The 18,700-nt window shown below is 44.8% G+C and overlaps 1 protein-coding gene across 1 annotated transcript; it reads left to right on the top strand.

Annotated features, from left to right (window-relative positions):
- Window positions 1–10,356: 10,356 nt before the first annotated feature.
- LOC104882649 (uncharacterized) lies at window positions 10,357–13,471 on the top strand. Its single transcript, XM_010666736.1, has 5 exons — window positions 10,357–10,548; window positions 10,987–11,230; window positions 11,913–12,488; window positions 12,642–12,887; window positions 13,008–13,471. Exons 1-5 carry the CDS (start codon window positions 10,357–10,359, stop codon window positions 13,469–13,471), a joined length of 1,722 nt encoding a protein of 573 aa, XP_010665038.1.
- Window positions 13,472–18,700: the final 5,229 nt, after the last annotated feature.

Here is an 18,700-nt window from a genome sequence, read left to right as displayed (position 1 = left end):
CAATGAACAGTTCTAGGATGTGGATGATATGAATGATTTTGCATCATGACCTCAAGCCTCTAGATGCTATGAATAGGTCAGGGTTGTGGATGACATGAATGACTTCGGGTCATGAGCTTAAGGCTCTAAAAAATCACAAGAATGACTCTAGGTCGTAAGCTCAGGGCTCTAGATGCTATGAACAACTCAGGGGTGTGGATGAGATAAGCTACTCTGGGTCTCGAGCTAAGGGCTCTCGATGTTATGAACTGATTAGGGCTCTAGATGGTATGAACAACTCAAGGCTCTAGATGACATGAGCTACTTCGGGTTGAGAACTCAATGCTCTGGATGCTATGAAGAACCTAGAGTTGTGAATGATATGAAAGAATCGAGATCTCGTGAGCTCAGGCCTCTAGATGCTATGAACGACTCAGGGATTGGTTGACATGAATGACTACGGGTCATGAGCAGAAGGCTTTAGATGCTCTGAAATGCTCAAAGTTGTAGATGATAAGAACAATTAAGGATCCTGTAATCTTAGGCCTTTAGATGCTATGAATCGCTTAGAGTGGTGGATGATATTAATGGTTCTACGTTATAAGCTCAAGCCTTTAGATGTTATGAATAGCTCATGGTTTTGGATGACATGAACGACTCTGGGTTGTGAGCTCAGGGCTTTAGATGCCAACAATAGCTCCAGGTTATGGTTGGCATGACTCTCGGTCGCGAGCCCAAAGCTCTACATGCCATGAAAAACTCAGGGTTGTGGATGACATCAACGACTCTAGGTGATGAGCTCAGACCACTGGACATGAAAGACTTCAGGTCGTGAGCTCAGGCCTTTAGATGCTATGCACAACTTAGGGATGTCGAATACATGAAACACTCTGAGTTATGAGTAGCTCTAGGCTATGGTTGACATGAATGATTACTAGTCGTGAGCTCAGGGCTCTAGATCCTATGAATAATTAAGGGTTGTAGATGACATGAACGACTCCAAGTCATGAGCTCATGCCTCTAGATACTATGAATAACTTAGGGTTGTTGATTTCCATGCCCAATTGGTGTATGTCCTGTTGATTGGTGCTCAATCAATTGGTGTACCTTGATTTCAGTCCTCAGATGAGAGTAATCAACAAAATTTATAACTTATTTCACCATGTACTAGAATAGCCTCAGCTAGCATAGCATAGTGGCTCTAGGATTGTTCACTAGGAAGGGTTTTTAACTTACAACTGATATTAATTCAAAGTTGAATTGGTGCTTTTTCATTTCAAAGTTAGCTTTAAAAGAAAACATAAACTTTGGTTGAAAAAGGATTGGTTTTAAGCTAACCAAAAATATTAACTGATTTTTAATTACAAAGAAAAGTGTTTCTTGGAGTTTTTGGATCACTGGGGTCAGGCTCCCAATATAAAAATAGAGTTCCGGTCACTTGAATCTTTTCCTCACATTGGAAATTTAACATATAGTTATTTCTCGAACTGGTGTGGTACAGATGCTTCCCTATTATGGATTCAAACACTAAATCCTTCTCACTGATTCATCTTGCAATGGCTCATGCCTCTCACCTAGCATTTGCCATTCAAGGTGATCCTTAACCTTGGATTACCCTTCAAAAGCTCGTAAGAGATAACTAATGGATGTCTCCTTGGAGTCCAAAAGCTTACCAAGTGTTGGCTATTCTAGAAAATCCTACCTTTTGAACCACCTCCCAAAGGCTCATAAGAGATAAACTAGTGTATCTCAATGGACGGAGATCACTTGCCTTACCAAGTGTTGGCCCAGGTGATTTTAAGGTGTTTTAAGTTAACTAAAAACATAGAAACCATTAAGGGGTCACACTTTCTCTTCATTAAAAGCTAAAACAACAAAACTTCCAATTTTTGCATTTGGCACCTTCCCAGCTTCCTTAACTCCAAGAGACAAAAAGCCTAGCCACTCTTTAGACCCTCAATTTTGTCCCTCGACACTGGCATTTATCCTTTGGGCGTCACCTGCACCCATCGTTCTCATATGGCACCACTAGGGCCCCTTTTGGGCTTAGTCGGTGTCCGAGCCTCGTGTGGGCTTGTCTGTGGTCCATTGTGGTGCATATGTGGTTCATTTTGGAGGGTCATCGTGGCCATTTTCCTAGTCGTTCACATCACCCTATAAGAAGGAAGTGGGGTCATCCCGATGTTTTAGCTTAGTTGGAGTTTATAAGGGCATGTTGAGGTTCGGAGCACTCGGGCTTGTTTTGATCATAGCTCCCTCATTCAAACTCGGAATTGAACACCGTTTTTTTTCATGGATTCCTTACTCTTCCAGAAAGATTCTATCAAATTTTCAAGATTTTTTGCAACCGGTTAGACCAGTTGGCATCTGGTTCAGCCGCTTCAGCCGGTTCATCGAGTCAGCCGGTGTAGAACACTGATTTTTGGTAATTATTTTGATCATATCTCCCTTTTCCAAACTCGGAATTGCGTACGACTTTTTTTCATGGATTCCTCACTCTTCCAGGAACATTCTATCAAATTTTCAAGATTTTTTTGCAACCGGTTGGCATCCGGTTCAGCCGGTTCAGCCGGTTCATCGAGTCAGCCGGTGTAGAACACTGATTTTTGATAATTATTTTGATCATATCTCCCTTTTCCGAACTCGGAATTGCGTACCATTTTTTTTCATGGATTCCTCACTCTTCCAGGAACATTCTGTCAAATTTTCAAATTTCTTTGCAACCTGTTCGACCAGTTCGCATCCGGTTCAGCCGGTTCATCCGGTTCATCGAGTCAGCTGGTGTAAAACAGTGATTTTGATAATTTTGGGACCCAAATCCTACATGGCTCAGGCGCATAAGCTCCAGATCGGTTTTGGACAATGTTGTGGGCCCATTTTGGGCCTTGGTTTGGGTTCCTTGCATCCCACCATGAATCCATATGGATTCTTAGTGGTGAAGCAAGCTGAAAACTGAAGGGAGTGAGCTGGCCTCGTAAGTGCAAGAGAAATAATGGGGGGTGTGGTTCCCATGCTGATGGAGGGGATTTCGGTGCTGAAGGGGAAGGAACCCAGGAGGCTCAAATGCTGAGAGGGGTATGAGTATAAAAGGTGAGAGGATAGGAGAGCAAAGGACCTTTTGGCATTTTTGAGAGAGGGGATATTTTGTTGGTGAGAAAAACAGAGGGTGAGGAGCATCTTCTGAGTTGAGAGTGTGGAGGAAAGCTTCAGCACTGTGGTTTTTTGAAGAGGAAAGCTACAGCGTCTCAGTTTCTGGAAGTCATCATCAGCATACATGGATCATATTTGGCAGAGATTCTGAGGTAAGTATGTTGAATTTTTTTTTACCTACAGGTCATCTTCATCGTCTTCGTATGCTTTTTATTCTTTCTCATCCTCTTTTATTTCCTTTGATGTAAAGATTGTATTGCTTGGGTGTGGATAATAAAGGCCACACATGTTTGTTGTTGATTGGTTATGAATGGTTGAGGATGATTGTTTTCTTGATGTGTTAGAATCACGTTTAGGCTCAAGTTTAATTCATTCATCGTTTTCAATTTTGCACCATGGTTGGTTGACTCTGTCAGTCATGAGGAACACCTGACATTGCTTTGTTTGGTTCTCACTCATCCAGGCTCAGAATTGAGAACCGTTTCTTTTGTTTAATTCCTTATTCATTTAGGAACTTTTTAACTAAATTTAGGATTTTTTATCAACCGGATGGACCAGTTGGAAATCGGTTCAACCGGTTCAGCACCATGGTTGGTTGACTCTGTCAGTCATAAGGAAAACCTGACCTTGCTTTGTTTGGTTCTCACTCATCCGGGCTCGGAATTGAGAACCGTTTCTTTTTTTTGCTTCCTTATTCATTTAGCAACTTTTTGACCAAATTTGGGATTTTTTATCAACCAGATGGACCAGTTGGAAACCAGTTCAACCGGTTCAGCACCATAGTTGGCTGACTCTGTCAGTCACGAGGAACACCTGACCTTGCTTTGTTTGGTTCTCACTCATCCGGGCTCGGAATGGAGAACCGTTTCTTTTTTTTTTGCTTCCTTATTCATTTAGGAACTTTCTGACCAAATTTGGGATTTTTAATCAACCGGATGGACCAGCTGGAAACCGGTTCAACCGGTTCAGCACCATAGTTGGCTGACTCTGTCAGTCATGAGGAATACCTGACCTTGCTTTGTTTGGTTCTCACTCATCCGGGCTTAGAATTGAGAACCATTTCTTTTATTTGCTTCCTCATTCATTTAGGAACTTTCTGACCAAATCTGGGATTTTTTATCAACCAGCTGAACTGGTTGGGAACCGGTTCAACCGGTTCAGCACCATAGTTGACTGACTCTATCAGTCATGAGGAATACCTGACCTTGTTTTGTTTGGTTCTCACTCATCCAGGCTTGGAATTGAGAACCATTTCTTTTCTTTGCTTCCTCATTCATTTAGGAACTTTTTGACCAAATCTTGGATTTTTTATCAACCGGCTGAACCGGTTCAACCAGTTCAGCACCATGGCTGGTTGACTCTATCAGTCATGAGGAGCACCTGATCGGGCTTTGTTTGGTTCTCAATTGTCTAGGCTCGGGATTGAGTGTCGTTGCTTTTGTTTGATTCCTTATTTATTTAGGAGTCTTCTAAAAAAATTTAGGAACTTTTTCTCAACAGGTTGTACCAGTTGAGAACTGGTTCAACCTATTCTGCAAGAGGACTTTGAGCAGCCCTCAATTTTGGCATTTTTCAAGCCCGTATCCATTGGGGCTCAAACCCATTTTATATGGGGCACTTGTGAGCCATCTTGAAGGTTTAAGTCAATGTTTGATTTCAATTAGTGTGGGCCAATTTTGATGTTATGGGCGGTGTGGTCTAGGTAAGTCTAGTTTGATTTGTATGACATTTGGGGAGTCCATTACCTGATTTCAACCAGCTTTCTTCATTTTTGGCACAAAATTTGATGCTTGATTCTGAATACATGTTGCGTGGCTGACTCACCCTCTACTATAGCACATGGCTAGGGACCACAGGTATGCATCGTTGGTTTTGATTGTTGAATCATATGCATGCATGGTGCTTGATCCTGAATGTTTGTTATGTGTTTATCTGTGTTTGGTTGACCTTTTATGCAGCGCTTGGCTGGGGACCATAGGTACGCACCCATTGTTTTGGTTGGTTGAATTCATATGCATGCCAAATACCAATTAGGATTGTGTGATTCATGACATCTATTTTAACATAGGGTTTCATTTTTGACCCATATCCTCCCACATACCTAATTCATTAGTAGAGACCGAGTTCCGGGCCTAGAGGGGTGCTACCTCGCATGAGGTACCTTCCCAATGGGTAACCTGATCCCTGGACCCAGAATCTAGTTTTCGCAGACCGTTTTTTTCCATACTAGGGTCATTAGGGGTTTTTGTTCTTACTTAATTTTCCCCATTTTAAAAATAAAAATAAAAAGTAAGTGGCCACTCCATACAACACCGTTCCTCACCGGGGGCGGGTTTTTCAAAACTGAAAAACTCAACTTTTTATTTATTTCTTTTCTTTTAAAAGCGAGTCGCGCCGGTCCGGTGGATCGGGTGAGGGTCCACAAATTAGCGACTCCACTGGGGAACGAACCCAGAATCTCTGGTTTCATAAGAAGATCAAGCTTGAACTTGAGTTGGGTATATTGGAGCACATGGTTCATTGATCAGTAGACTCTTAGGCTACATAGATGACTGATGATCACGTACTTGGTTGGTATTTGGCTTGCACCTGTGATGTGTTGTTGCTAGTGTGTTCACCTATTGGATTCGAGCATGCTTGCTCATTGTTGATTGGTATCTAGCTATGACATTTGGGATTAGACTTAGATGATTAGATTGTGTGTAGATGTGTGGTAGGCTATCTCTTTGTGCATGACTATTTGCTGTATGACTGCTTCTTCCCTTGCATGACTGCTTGCTGCTTATGTTTGTGGGGCACGTGTGTATCCCCTTACTTTCGAATCACTAGTCTTGGTCAACTATTCCTCATGGATTGCTTGTGTTTCTTAGGAGTCATTCCCAATTGTTCGCCTTCGACCAAGCTAGGGCTTTGGAATAGGGTCTAGCATAAGGGCTATATCGATGTTTGGGAGCACTATGGAGAAGATGGATATCTGAGCAATGAAGACCTATATAGCCCTGAGCTGGATTTCATGGATACATGCATGGCCAGCATGTCACTTTGATTGTTGATTGATTGTTAGTTAGGACCTTAGGTTGCGTATCCCTATGGGTACAGTCATCTAGTCTTTTAGGACTTGCCTTTTCTCTTTTTTGACTTTTGAGCCACATTACCCCTGAGGTATCACCATGTTAGAATCCCGTTCCCGCCTACGGAACCGTATATTGGTTTAGCTATTGACATCACATGTCAGTTCATTTTCTCGGAAGATTTTAATCATACATTCCTAGTTTGATGTCAGGATTGATAGTCAAGGGGACTAACGTCCCCCTTTCCTTTTGTAGAATTATTGATTGAGATCGACCTGGGTTCCCAAGCTTGGATTCGGATTGGAGATAGACTGGTTAGAGGATCAGATCCACACAGCCAATTAGAGCAGATACCTGATCATAGAGATATGGACCCTCAGTACGCTACTGTTGACTAGTTGGCTGAGATTACTGATACCATGGCGTCACTCAGGGACGCTATCTTAGGATTGGGTCAGAGGATTGATGGGCACTAGACCCAGCCATTACCGATTCCGGGAAGCACCCCGCATGACTCTACCACACCACCACCCCCACCACCTGGGCCATCTGGACCTACTATACAGCAGGACTACATAGTTCCACCACCACCACCACCACCAGTTCAGTCAGCTCCCCAGGCTGGAGCATTTATGTTGCACGGCCGGACAGATTGTTGATGACACCCAGGCTCGGATTGATTGGATTGAGCAGAGGATGAGATCACTACATGTTTCTGATGGGATGATGAGTTGGGATGGATATGATGATTTGCCAGTAGCAGCTTTGCCTATTGAGTTCCGCATGCCGGACATTGAGAGATACACGGGGATAGGGTGCCCCCGTATTCACTTGCAATTATATAGCACTGTTATGCGTGGGCATAGACTAGATGAGGCATAGATGATTATGTTATTCCCTCTGTCACTGAGTGGTGCTGCTCAATGTTGGTTTGCCTCATTGGACCCTTCGAGACGTAGGACATGAGCTGATTTGGGACAAGAGTTTATCAGACAGTATTCTTTCAATACTGTAGTGGATGTATCCCGAAGGGAGTTAGAGACCCTCAGACAGGGGCCGGATGAGTCAGTCACTTCATTCATTTCCCATTGGAGGGAGAAGATAGCACAGATTATTGATAGACCTTTAGAGCGCGATCAGATCAGTATGATTATGCGTAGCCTTTAGCCCCGCTTTGCTAGGCATCTCATGGGCTTCCCTCAGACAGACTTTGGCTCGTTAGTGCAGGTCCTCTATGGCATTGAGGAGGGTATATCTAGAGGTTTACGGGCAGATTCTTCCCATTCGGACTCAAAGGGGAAGAAGCCGGGATCAGGACCTAAGCCCTCAGATGTTGGTACTATTGGCATGACAGGACACAGGTCCGCACATCGTCCTTCGTTTCAGAGTCAGTTTTTAGGCACTCCTTATCAAATGATACAGCATGATCGGTACAAACCAGTTGCTCCCATTAGGCCAGCAGGGACTACTTATCTGCACCCACCACCACAGCCGGTATATGCTACACAGGCACCCCAGAGGCCGCCTATGCAGTTCCATCATCAGTATAGAGCACTGCCTCCACCGAGGTCGGTTAGACAATTCACACAGCTTGGGATGCCACTAAGTCGAGCTTTTTAGAGATTGGTTGAGGGAGGACTAATTGCCCCACTACCGCCTAGACCACCATTACTGCCTACCCCCCCCAGGATTCAGGACAGATCTTCACTGTGCCTAGCATCAGAGAGTAGGCCATGATACAGACAGTTGTTCAGCATTGAGACATGCCATTCAGGATTTGATTGACCAGGGCTTGGTTGATTTGGGCGCCCAGGTGTAGCCACAGACCCGCTACCTACTCATGACACTAGAGCAGTACCTCCACCCTCGGAAGGGGTACATTTGATTGATTTTGCAGGGGATGAGATATTTATGATGGGTTGGGATGGAGAGGCTCCTCAGTCGATCAGTCTATATGAGGAGTCAGATTTTGTTGGATATATACCTAGACAGAAGATCCCCAGGTCATTCAGTTTGACCCCAGACAAGATTTATGGGCCGCCTCTAGTATCACCAGTATACTTACATCATGTGCCACCTATGAAACCCTTCATTCTGTTCCCAGAGGAATATAGGCCCCCTCACAGAGATGTTCAGATAGTTACACGGAGTGGAAGGGTAGCACAACCTCCACCCGTTGACAGGCCATTTGCTGGTATAGCTGCCAGAGAGGAGGTTCAGAGGGAAGATGATGAGATATTACGCCAGCTCCGCACTACTCAAGCTCGCATATCTATTTGGAGCCTTTTGGCCTCATCTAATACACATAGAGATGCATTGGTCAGAGCCCTTGGCCAGATTAGGGTTGACGCTGCTACTACCCTAGAGGGGCTTATTCACATGTTGACAGCTGATAGAGATACATGCATAGTGTTTTCTGATGATGACTTGCCACCAGAGGGATCAAATCATGTTCGACCCTTATTCATTGATGTTGTTTGTTCAGGTCGTCGGGTGCCGTCTGTTCTGCTGGGCAATGGTTCTGCCCTGAACGTCTGTCCATTGGTTACTGCTATTGCACTTGGGTTTTCGCTAGCCGATTTTAGGGCTTCTACACAGACTGTTAGAGCTTATGATGAGACTCAGAGGACAGTTATGGGTACACTCAGTACACATGTCATGATTGGGCCAGTTAGTTACTCCATAGTATTTCAGGTTTTAATGATTCAGTCATTCTTTAACCTGCTTCTTAGTCGCCATGGATTCATGAGGCTGATGCTATACCATCTTCCCTTCATTAGAAGGTGAAGTTCATACACGAGGGGCGCATTATCACAATACAGTCTGATAGAGATATTATCACTTCGTCTGAGCCAGTGTTACATATCAGTCACAATGAGAATGACTTACATTTGACCGGGTTTACGTTCGATGAGGTTCAGGTTGTCAGCTTAGAGAATGGCAGCAGAGATAAGGTACCTATGTCATTCGACCAGCACAGCAGCACTTTGGTGCTCAGCATGATGAGAGGCATGTCTTATTTACCTGGCATGGGATTGGGTCGCCGCCAGCAGGGGCCCCACAAGTTTACTTTCGCAATTGATCACGACACACCTTATGGATTGGGTTACATCCCCATAGAGGCTGATGCACGTTATATGGCACAACTGCGCAGGGATAGAGTGAGGGCTCGCATGACTTGCATTCCATTTTATTATCCCCTCCGCCCATACACCTTCCAGTTGGCTGACTACTTCATCAAGGGTTCAGAGCATACACCCCGCACAGAGGGGACTGTTCGCATTCCAGAGACAGTTAAGATTCAGGACATCCAGCAAGCCCTAGGTCAGATGCATTTGGACACCGGGACTACTGAGACGCCTGGTGCCATGATAGTTGCACCCCCATCCCCAGACCGAGCTAGTGTGTTCTCTATGTGTTTCCCCGAGGAGGTCCCTGACTATGACCTACCTATGGATTTGGGAGATGGCACTGACGAGATGGACATGATCGGCATAGACCGTATCTTCGATGCAGCCCCACGTGGGCCACATACTGCTTTCGATATGTTCAGAGTTTCTGTACTCGAGACTGATGGGGATGACTCTATTCCTAATGCCTACACTGATGATATGGATTTTAGAGGCATGGGTCGTATCCTTGATGCAGCCCCACGCGGGGCCCATTCTGCTTTTGACATATCTGGAGTTTCCGTACTTGATGATGAGTCAGTCCTTGATGTCGTTACTTCTGATTTTACTTCTGTTGAGGGAGCGTCCAACTCTATGGACCCACCTCTTTCTTCTGACACTATGTCCGGGTTTGTCACCCGCTTTGATGGTGTTTCTGATGGTAATAATGATATGAGTATTTTCGAGTACTTGACTATGTCACAACATTTTCCTTTGATTGCACCACCAGCACCCACGATACATATATATGATGTTGATGATGTGGGAGATATGGATGACCCACTAGGTGGTCAGTCAGAGTGTGATTCTGACACAGAGGACGAGAAAGTCACACCCATTTCTGGTAGCAGAGAGTTGATAGATTTTGGGGCACCAGATCAGCCCAGGGAGATTAGGATGGCTCTTCCCTATCTCCTGATGAGAGGAGTAGGTTGATTGACCTGCTCAGGTCATACTTGGATGTATTTGCATGGTCATATGAGGACATGTCGGGCCTTGACCCCTCCATAGTGCAGCATCACCTGCCCATTTTACCACATGCTAGGCCCGTTAAGCAGAAATTGAGGAGACTACACCCTCGATGGAGTTTGCAGGTTAAGGAAGAAATTCGGAAGCAACTCAGTGTTGGCTTCTTGTCAATGGTTGAGTATCCTGAGTGGCTGGCTAATGTCGTCCCTGTTCCCAAAAAGGACGGCAAGGTTAGGGTTTGTGTTGACTTTCGAGATCTGAATAAGGCCAGCCCTAAGGATGATTTTCCCCTCCCACACATTGATATGCTGGTTGATAGCACTGCAGGGCATCTGATGTTGTCCTTCATGGATGGCTTTTCTGGGTATAATCAGATTCTAATGGCTCCAGAGGATATGGAAAAGACTTCTTTCATTACTGAGTGGGGTACTTACTACTACCGAGTTATGCCATTTGGGTTGAAGAATGCAGGAGCCACTTATCAGAGAGCTGCTACTACTCTGTTCCATGATATGATGCACACAGATGTCGAGGTATATGTGGATGACATGATAGTGAAGTCTCGAGACAGGACAGATCACTTAGCAGCCTTACAAAGGTTCTTTGAGAGGATCAGACAGTTCAGGCTGGGATTGAATCCCAAGAAGTGCACCTTTGGGGTGGCTTCTAGAAAATTGTTGGGACGCATTGTTAGTGAGCGAGGTATAGAGATTGATCCAGAGAAAATCAGAGCCATACTTGATATGCCTGCCCCGAGGACTGAGAAAGAGATCAGGGGATTCCTAGGCAGATTGCAGTACATCAGTGGTTTCATTGCTAGACTAACAGACATTTGTGAGCCTATCTTCTACCTTCTGAGGAAGAATCAGCCTACAGTTTGGAGTGATGATTGTCAGCGCGCTTTTGAGAGGATTAAGGAGTGTCTCCTTTCTCCTCCGGTTTTAGTGCCTCCCACACCGGGCCGTCCTTTGCTTCTGTACTTATCAGTTTCAGACATGGCCTTAGGATGCATGTTAGCTTAGCTTGATGATTTGGGGAAGGAGCATGCCATCTATTATTTGAGTAAGAGGATGCTTGAGTATGAGTGCAAGTACATTATGATTGAGCGCCTTTGCTTGGCATTGGTTTGGGCCACTAGGAGACTTAGACATTACATGACAGAGTATTTCGTGCTCTTGGTCTCACGATTGGACCCGTTGAGGTATCTATTTGATAGGCCTGTTCTGACCGGTAGGCTCATGAGATGGCTGGTATTGTTGACAGAGTTTGATATTCATTATGTCACACAGAAGTCAGTAAAAGGAAGCGTTGTTGTAGATCATCTAGCTTCTTTGCCGATATCCGATGACAGATCGATTGATGATGATTTCCCTAATGAGCAGATCGTTTCAATGACTAGTCATTACGGGATGGCGGTTGTACTTTGATGGTGCCACCAATCAGTTGGGGTTTGGCATTGGTATCTTGTTAATATCACCACAGGGTGATCATATCCCCAGATCAGTCCAGTTAGCATTTTCCGATCATCACTAGTTGACGAACAATATTGTGGAGTATGAGGCTTGCATTACAGGTTTGGAGACTGCACTTGATCTTGGCATTAGACAGTTGGAGATCCACGGGGATTCCAATTTGGTTATACAGCAAACTCAGGGTATTTGGAGGACTCGGGATGAGAAGCTAAAACCCTACCATGCTTACTTGGACCTGTTGATTGATGGATTTGATGTGTTAAGGTATATACATCTGCCCAGGGCGGAGAATCAGTTTGCCGATGCATTAGCCACCTTGGCTTCTATGATTGTGATCCCCGCAGGGGTGACTGTTAGGCCATTGCTGATTGAAACTAGGTCTGCACCAGCTTACTATTGTCTAATTGGAGAGATAGAGGATCAGATTGAGTTGCCATGGTATCACGATATTTATCAGTTTCTGTCATGTGGCACTTACCCAGAGTCAACCTCGGCCAAGGATAGGAGAGCATTGAGACAGTTGGTCACCAGATTTGTTATTTGCGGGGATGCACTGTATAGGAGATCACCTGATGGCCTGTTATTATTATGTCTAGACCGTACATCTACAGATCGAGTGATGAGAGAGGTTCATGCAAGGGTTTGTGGCCCACACATGGGAGGTCATATGCTAGCGCGTAAGATCATGAGGGTTGGCTACTTTTGGTTGACCATGGAGACAGATTGTTGCCAGTTTGTACAGAGATCTTAGGAGTGTCAGATGCATGGAGACTTGATACACGTGCCACCTTCTGAGTTGCATGCACTCACATCCCCTTGGCCATTTTCAGTATGGGGTGTTGATATTATTGGGAAGATCTCGCCCAAGTCCTCTAGTGGTCATGAGTACATCTTAGTAGCCATTGACTATTTCACTAAGTGGGTGGAAGCCGCTTCCTATGCTAAATTGACAGTGGCCAGGGTGGCCAAATTCATCAGATCGCACATTATCTGCCGATACGGGGTCCCTCAAGAGCTGATTTCTGATAGAGGGGTGCATTTCAGGGGCGAGGTGGACACTTTGATTCAGGAGTATGGCATTCAGCATCACAGATTGTCTGCGTACAGGCCGCAAACTAAAGGGGCAGTTGAGGCCTCAAATAAGAATATCAAGAGGATTTTGAGAAAAATGGTCGAGACTTCTCGGGATTGGTCAGAAAAGCTTCCTTTCGCATTGTGGGCTTATCGTACATCTTTTCGTACCTCTACTGGAGCTACCCCATATTCTTTGGTGTATGGTATGGAGGTAGTGTTACCTGTTGAGATTGAGATGAGATCTTTAAGAGTAGCACTAGAGGAACATGTATCCGAGGCCGAGTGGGCCCAGTCTCGTTACGATCAGCTTAGCCTGTTGGATGAGAAGAGATTGAGGGCAGCAGATCATGCTCAGGCCAATCAGACGAAGATGACCCGTGCATTCAGAAAGAGGGTTAGGCCTAGGAAATTCCAAAGAGGTGACCTAGTCTTGAAAGTCCTTAGGGGATTGATCAGCGACCCTAGAGGCAAGTTTAGACCGAGTTGGAGCGGGCCTTATGTCATCCGAGATCTGACTCGAGAGGGAGCTGCCTGGTTGACAGACCTAGACGGAAATCAGTTCACAGAGCCAGTCAATGTGGATTAGTTGAAGAAGTTTTATGCGTGAGATCATGGTCAGAGGATGGGTGGTCGTCACTTCGAGTAGCCATATTCCCTATTGCACACCTATACATCGATATACCCTATTGCTAGCCCTTTGAGCCTCACGCGGTTTATTATGGCCTTTTCTTTCATTTAGCCTTGCATACCTTTTTTGACCTAGGTTAGGGGCCTGCCCCTGTGCACTTTGTATTTATTGATTAGATCTGTGAGCATTGGGAGCATTGTGTTATTCTTCGTTTGTTCTTTTTTGCATCATTGCTTGTTTCTTTTCTTCTCCGTTTTGCATCTTCACACCGTATTCATTTCGCTTCTGTTTTCTCTTGTGTGATGGTGACGCGCTCTCGTCTCAAGGCTACAAGTCAGGCTTGTCACATCTTTCGTTCCACCCTTAGGTTTTGATCTAGGAGTTTTAGTTTAAGGAGACCATTTGGGTTTGAGATTTGAGGTTCTTTTGGTTGAACTATCCTAGTGGGGTATTCGGCCTACGTTGGAAAAAAAAATATATGAATGAAAAAAAAAAGAAAAATAATTGAAAAAGGAAAAAATAAAATAAAAAATGAAAAAAGAAAAAATTGTGCTTGTTTGGTATTCGTTGATATACTTGGGATCATCAGAGTTGGTTTTGGGTTTGAGGGATTTCTTTTTCCTTTAAGAGTCGGGTGAGAGCATTGAACGATCCTTCTCACCATGGATTTGGGTGACACATTGGGAGTGAGGTTTGGGTTTCCTTTGCACTAGGTTTCCTGGATCATTATCTACATCACCATTCCCATCATATAGTGACTTGCTTTGATTTGTCGTTCTTAAGATGAGTTGTTCGTCATTGTCACACATTGCTACACTTATTTCCCAGCTTGTTTCTCCATTTCCTATACCACCATTCATTATTTGTCTCATCCCTCTTCATCTTCAACTACCCTCGCCGATCGTCATCTCGCTTCATGAACGATGAGTTCTTTGGTGCATGTCACCTATTGTTTGATGTTTTTTTATTTAGATACATGGTTGAGTCACCTCACTCACATGGTTCTGCAATATTTGACATTATGCGCACAGGAGTTTGGCACTATCTATTTGGAGATTTGGGCCTTTGTTTTCCATCATTTCATTCACATTTTACCCCTGGCCTATATTATGGTCCGAGTCGTAAGACCACCCTGAGGTCATGAGGTCTCGTGTTTGCTTTGATGCGGTTCATTCGGACAGGCTTCGTCTACTGATTGAGTATGGGATGTTAACAGGTCTCCATTACTTCGGGGGGTATCGAGGGTCACATATTGTCTTTCCATTCAGTTTACTTGCCTCAGGCTCGTGATCAGAGACAGATGATACAGAGAGTTGGGACCATTGAGGGCACCTTTACACGATGTTTTGACATGTTCATACTGGGGCATGCCCCCATCCTTGCATGCTGGCTGTGGTTTTTGTACATGTATGCAGGCATTCCGTTTCACCTAGCGATGTTATGGACATCAGAGTTTGAGTAAGCCCTGCATTCAGCTCCATTTCTTCATACAATAGAGTGCTTCTAGGATCTGACTCGAGATCAGATTCACGGTATTCATTTACCTAGTAGGGGTGCATACCCCATTCATTGTCTTGTTCGTTAGTTCAAATGAGTGGGTTTTTAGTAATGTATTTCAGAGTTTTCATTGAGATATTTGAGTTTCAGATGTACACACTGGGGCATACCCCCTATCAGTTTTTGTGGATATTGAATGTTATGGGTTAGAGTGAGGGTTTTTTCTTCAAGGATGGATGTTTGTGATATTTTCAGCTCTCTAACTTTAACCATATGTGTGGTTATGGGATTCTGACATGATATTGATATCTTAGACTAGGGCATAACTCCTTCTTGTCACCCTTGGTCACATTTGTGAGTTTGTCCTATAGGGGCATACCCCTTGCTTTCCATCTGTTAATGGTGATTGTTTTTTTTTTCTCTTGTCATTTGTCATCATTTTCTGGTGTTACACCGGGGCATACCCCTTTCTTTTGTCATGATGGAGGTGTTTGATTTGTGGCCTCTTCGAGTCATTTGTTGGCAATCCCGAGAGTCATATTGGGGCATACCCCTTTGTCATCGAGGTTAGTACATCAGCGGTTGCATCTTGAGTCTCCCCATTATGCTCTGAGTTTTTTTTTAAGGCATTTCCCGTTTGTTTAGGCGTCTAGAGCCTTAGTCTTTGCATCCCTACCCTTTTTAGTTCGGTGGTTCCTCGGCATTGCGCCCGAGTTCGATCCCCTTCTCCGGTACTCGCCCAGACCCTTCTTCGGTGCTCACTCGGACCCTTTTTCGGTACTCGCCCTAACCCTTCTCTGGTACTTACCCGGAACCTTCTCCGGTACTCGCCTTAACCCTTCTCCGGTACTCGCTCGAAGCTTTTTCGGTACTTGCCCGAACCCTTCTTCGGTACTGTCCCGAACCCTTTTCCGGTACTCACCCGGACCCTTTTCCGGTATTCGCCTGGACCCTTTTCCGGTATTCGCCTGGACCCTTCTTCGGTACTCGCCTAGACCCTTCTTCGGTACTTGCCCGAACCCTTCTCCGGTACTCACCCGGACCCTTTTTGGGTACTCGCCCGAACCCTACTCCGATTCTTGCCCGGAACCTTCTCTGGTACTCGCCCGGACCCTTCTCCGGTACTCGCCCGGAGCTTTTTCGGTACTTGCCCGAACCCTTCTCCGGTACTCGCCCGAATTCCACCATTTTTCGGTACTCGCCCGAACCCTTCTCCGGTACTGGCCCAAACCCTTTTCCGATACTCACCCGGACCCTTTTTCGGCACTCGCCCAGAGCTTTTACGGTACTTGCCCGAACCCTTCTCCGGCACTTGCCCGAACCCTTCTCTGGCACTCACCCGGACCCTTCTCCGGTACTCGCCCGAATTCCACCTTTTTTCCGGTACTTGCCCGAATCGGATCTCTAATCTTTCTCGACATTGTGATCGAGTCTCCTTGTATCTTTCTCCGGCATCGTACCTGTATCCCATAGTCCATTCGGTCAGCATGACTTATTTCCCTTAGCCTTCTTTATTATTGGGTGGGGACAAAATTGTTGGTCATTTGGGTTCTTCACTAGAGTTCATTTCACTCTTGCATTGCTTGCACATCGCACTCACAATTCACTCGATCATTCACTCTACTGAAGAGGGGCATATTTGTAGACCCTCAATTTTGTCCCTCAACACTGGCATTTATCCTTTGGGCGTCACCTGCACCCATCGTTCTCATATGGCACAACTAGGGCCCCTTTTGGGCTTAGTCGGTGTCCGAGCCTCGTGTGGGCTTGTCTGTGGTCCATTGTGGTGCGTATATGGTTCATTTTGGAGGGTCATCATGGCCATTTTCATAGTCGTTCACATCACCCTATAGGAAGGAAGTGGGGTCATCCCGATGTTTTAGCTTAGTTGGAGTTTATAGGGGCATGTTGAGGTTCGGAGCACTCGGGCTTGTTTTGATCATAGCTCCCTCATTCAAACTCGGAATTGAATACCGTTTTTTTTCATGGATTCCTTACTCTTCCAGAAACATTCTATCAAATTTTCTAGATTTTTTGCAACCGGTTCAGCCACTTCAGCTGGTTCATCGAGTCAGCCGGTGTAGAACATTGATTTTTGGTAATTATTTTGATCATATCTCCCTTTTCCGAACTTGGAATTGCGTACGGCTTTTTTTCATGGATTCCTCACTCTTCCAGGAACATTCTATCAAATTTTCAAGATTTTTTTGCAACCGGTTCGACCGGTTGGCATCCGGTTCAGCCGGTTCATCGAGTCAGCCAATGTAGAACACTGATTTTTTATAATTATTTTGATCATATCTCCCTTTTCCGAACTCGGAATTGTGTACCGTTTTTTTTCATGGATTCCTCACTCTTCCAGGAACATTCTTTCAAATTTTCAAATTTCTTTGCAACTTGTTCGACTAGTTGGCATCCGGTTCAGCCGGTTCAGCCTGTTCAGCCGGTTCATCGAGTCAGCTGGTGTAAAACACTGATTTTGGTAATTTTGGAACCCAAATCCTACATGGATCAAGCGCATAAGCTCCAGATCAGTTTTGGGCAATGTTGTGGGCCCATTTTGGGCCTTGGTTTTTGTTCCTTGCAGCCCACCACGAATCCATATGGATTCTTGGTGGTGAAGCAAGCTGAAAACTGAAGCGAGTGAGTTGGCCTTACGTGCAAGAGAAATAATGGGGCGTGTGGTTCCCATGCTGATGGAGGGGATTTCGGTGCTAAAGGGGAAGGAACCCAGGAGGCTCAAATCCTGAGAGGGGTATGAGTATAAAAGGTGAGAGGATAGAAGAGCAAAGGACCTTTTGGCATTTTTGAGAGAGGGGATATTTTGTTGGTGAGAAAAACAGAGGGTGAGGAGCATCTTCTGAGTTAAGAGCGTGGAGGAAAGCTTCAGCACTGTGGTTTTTTGAAGAGGAAAGCTACAGCGTCTCGATTTCTGGAAGTCATCATCAGCGTACATGGATCATATTTGGCGGAGATTCTGAGGTAAGTATGCTGAATTTTTTTTTACCTACAGGTCATCTTCATCGTCTTCGTATGCTTTTTCTTCTTTCTCATCCTCTTTTATTTCATTTGATGTGAAGATTGTATTGCTTGGGTGTGGATAATAAAGGCCACACATGTTTGTTGTTGATTGGTTATGAATGGTTGAGGATTACAGTTGAGGATGATTGTTTTCTTGATGTGTTAGAATCACGTTTAGGCTCAAGTTTAATTCATTCATCGTTTTCAATTTTGCACCATGGTTGGTTGACTCTGTCAGTCATGAGGAACACCTGACCTTGCTTTGTTTGGTTCTCACTCATCCAGGCTCAGAATTGAGAACCATTTCTTTTGTTTGATTCCTTATTCATTTAGGATCTTTCTAACCAAATTTAGGATTTTTTATCAACCAGATGGACCAGTTGGAAACCGGTTCAATCGGTTCAGCACCATGGTTGGTTGACTCTGTCAGTCATGAGGAACACCTGACCTTGCTTTGTTTGGTTCTCACTCATCCGGGCTCGGAATTGAGAACCGTTTTTTTTTTTTTTTGCTTCCTTATTCATTTAGCAAATTTCTGACCAAATTTGGGATTTTTATCAACTGGATGGACCAGTTGGAAACCGGTTCAACTAGTTCAGCACCATAGTTGGCTGACTCTGTTAGTCACGAGGAACACCTGACCTTGCTTTGTTTGGTTCTCACTCATCC

The sequence above is a fragment of the Vitis vinifera genome, chromosome 18 (genome assembly GCF_030704535.1).
Source record: "Vitis vinifera cultivar Pinot Noir 40024 chromosome 18, ASM3070453v1".
In the NCBI taxonomy this organism is placed as follows: Eukaryota; Viridiplantae; Streptophyta; class Magnoliopsida; order Vitales; family Vitaceae; genus Vitis; species Vitis vinifera.
The sequence above is the reverse complement of the archived record's forward strand: the minus strand, read 5'-3'. Positions and strand labels throughout refer to the sequence as shown.

Coding starts and splice junctions, on each gene's coding strand:
- LOC104882649 (XM_010666736.1), top strand. CDS start 10,357: ATGTCGGGCCTTGACCCCTCCATAGTGCAGCATCACCTGCCCATTTTA. Junction 10,549..10,986: donor GGCTGGCTAATGTCGTCCCT/GTTCCCAAAAAG, acceptor AATCCCAAGAAG/TGCACCTTTGGGGTGGCTTC. Junction 12,888..13,007: donor CACTTTGATTCAGGAGTATG/GCATTCAGCATC, acceptor GGGATTGGTCAG/AAAAGCTTCCTTTCGCATTG.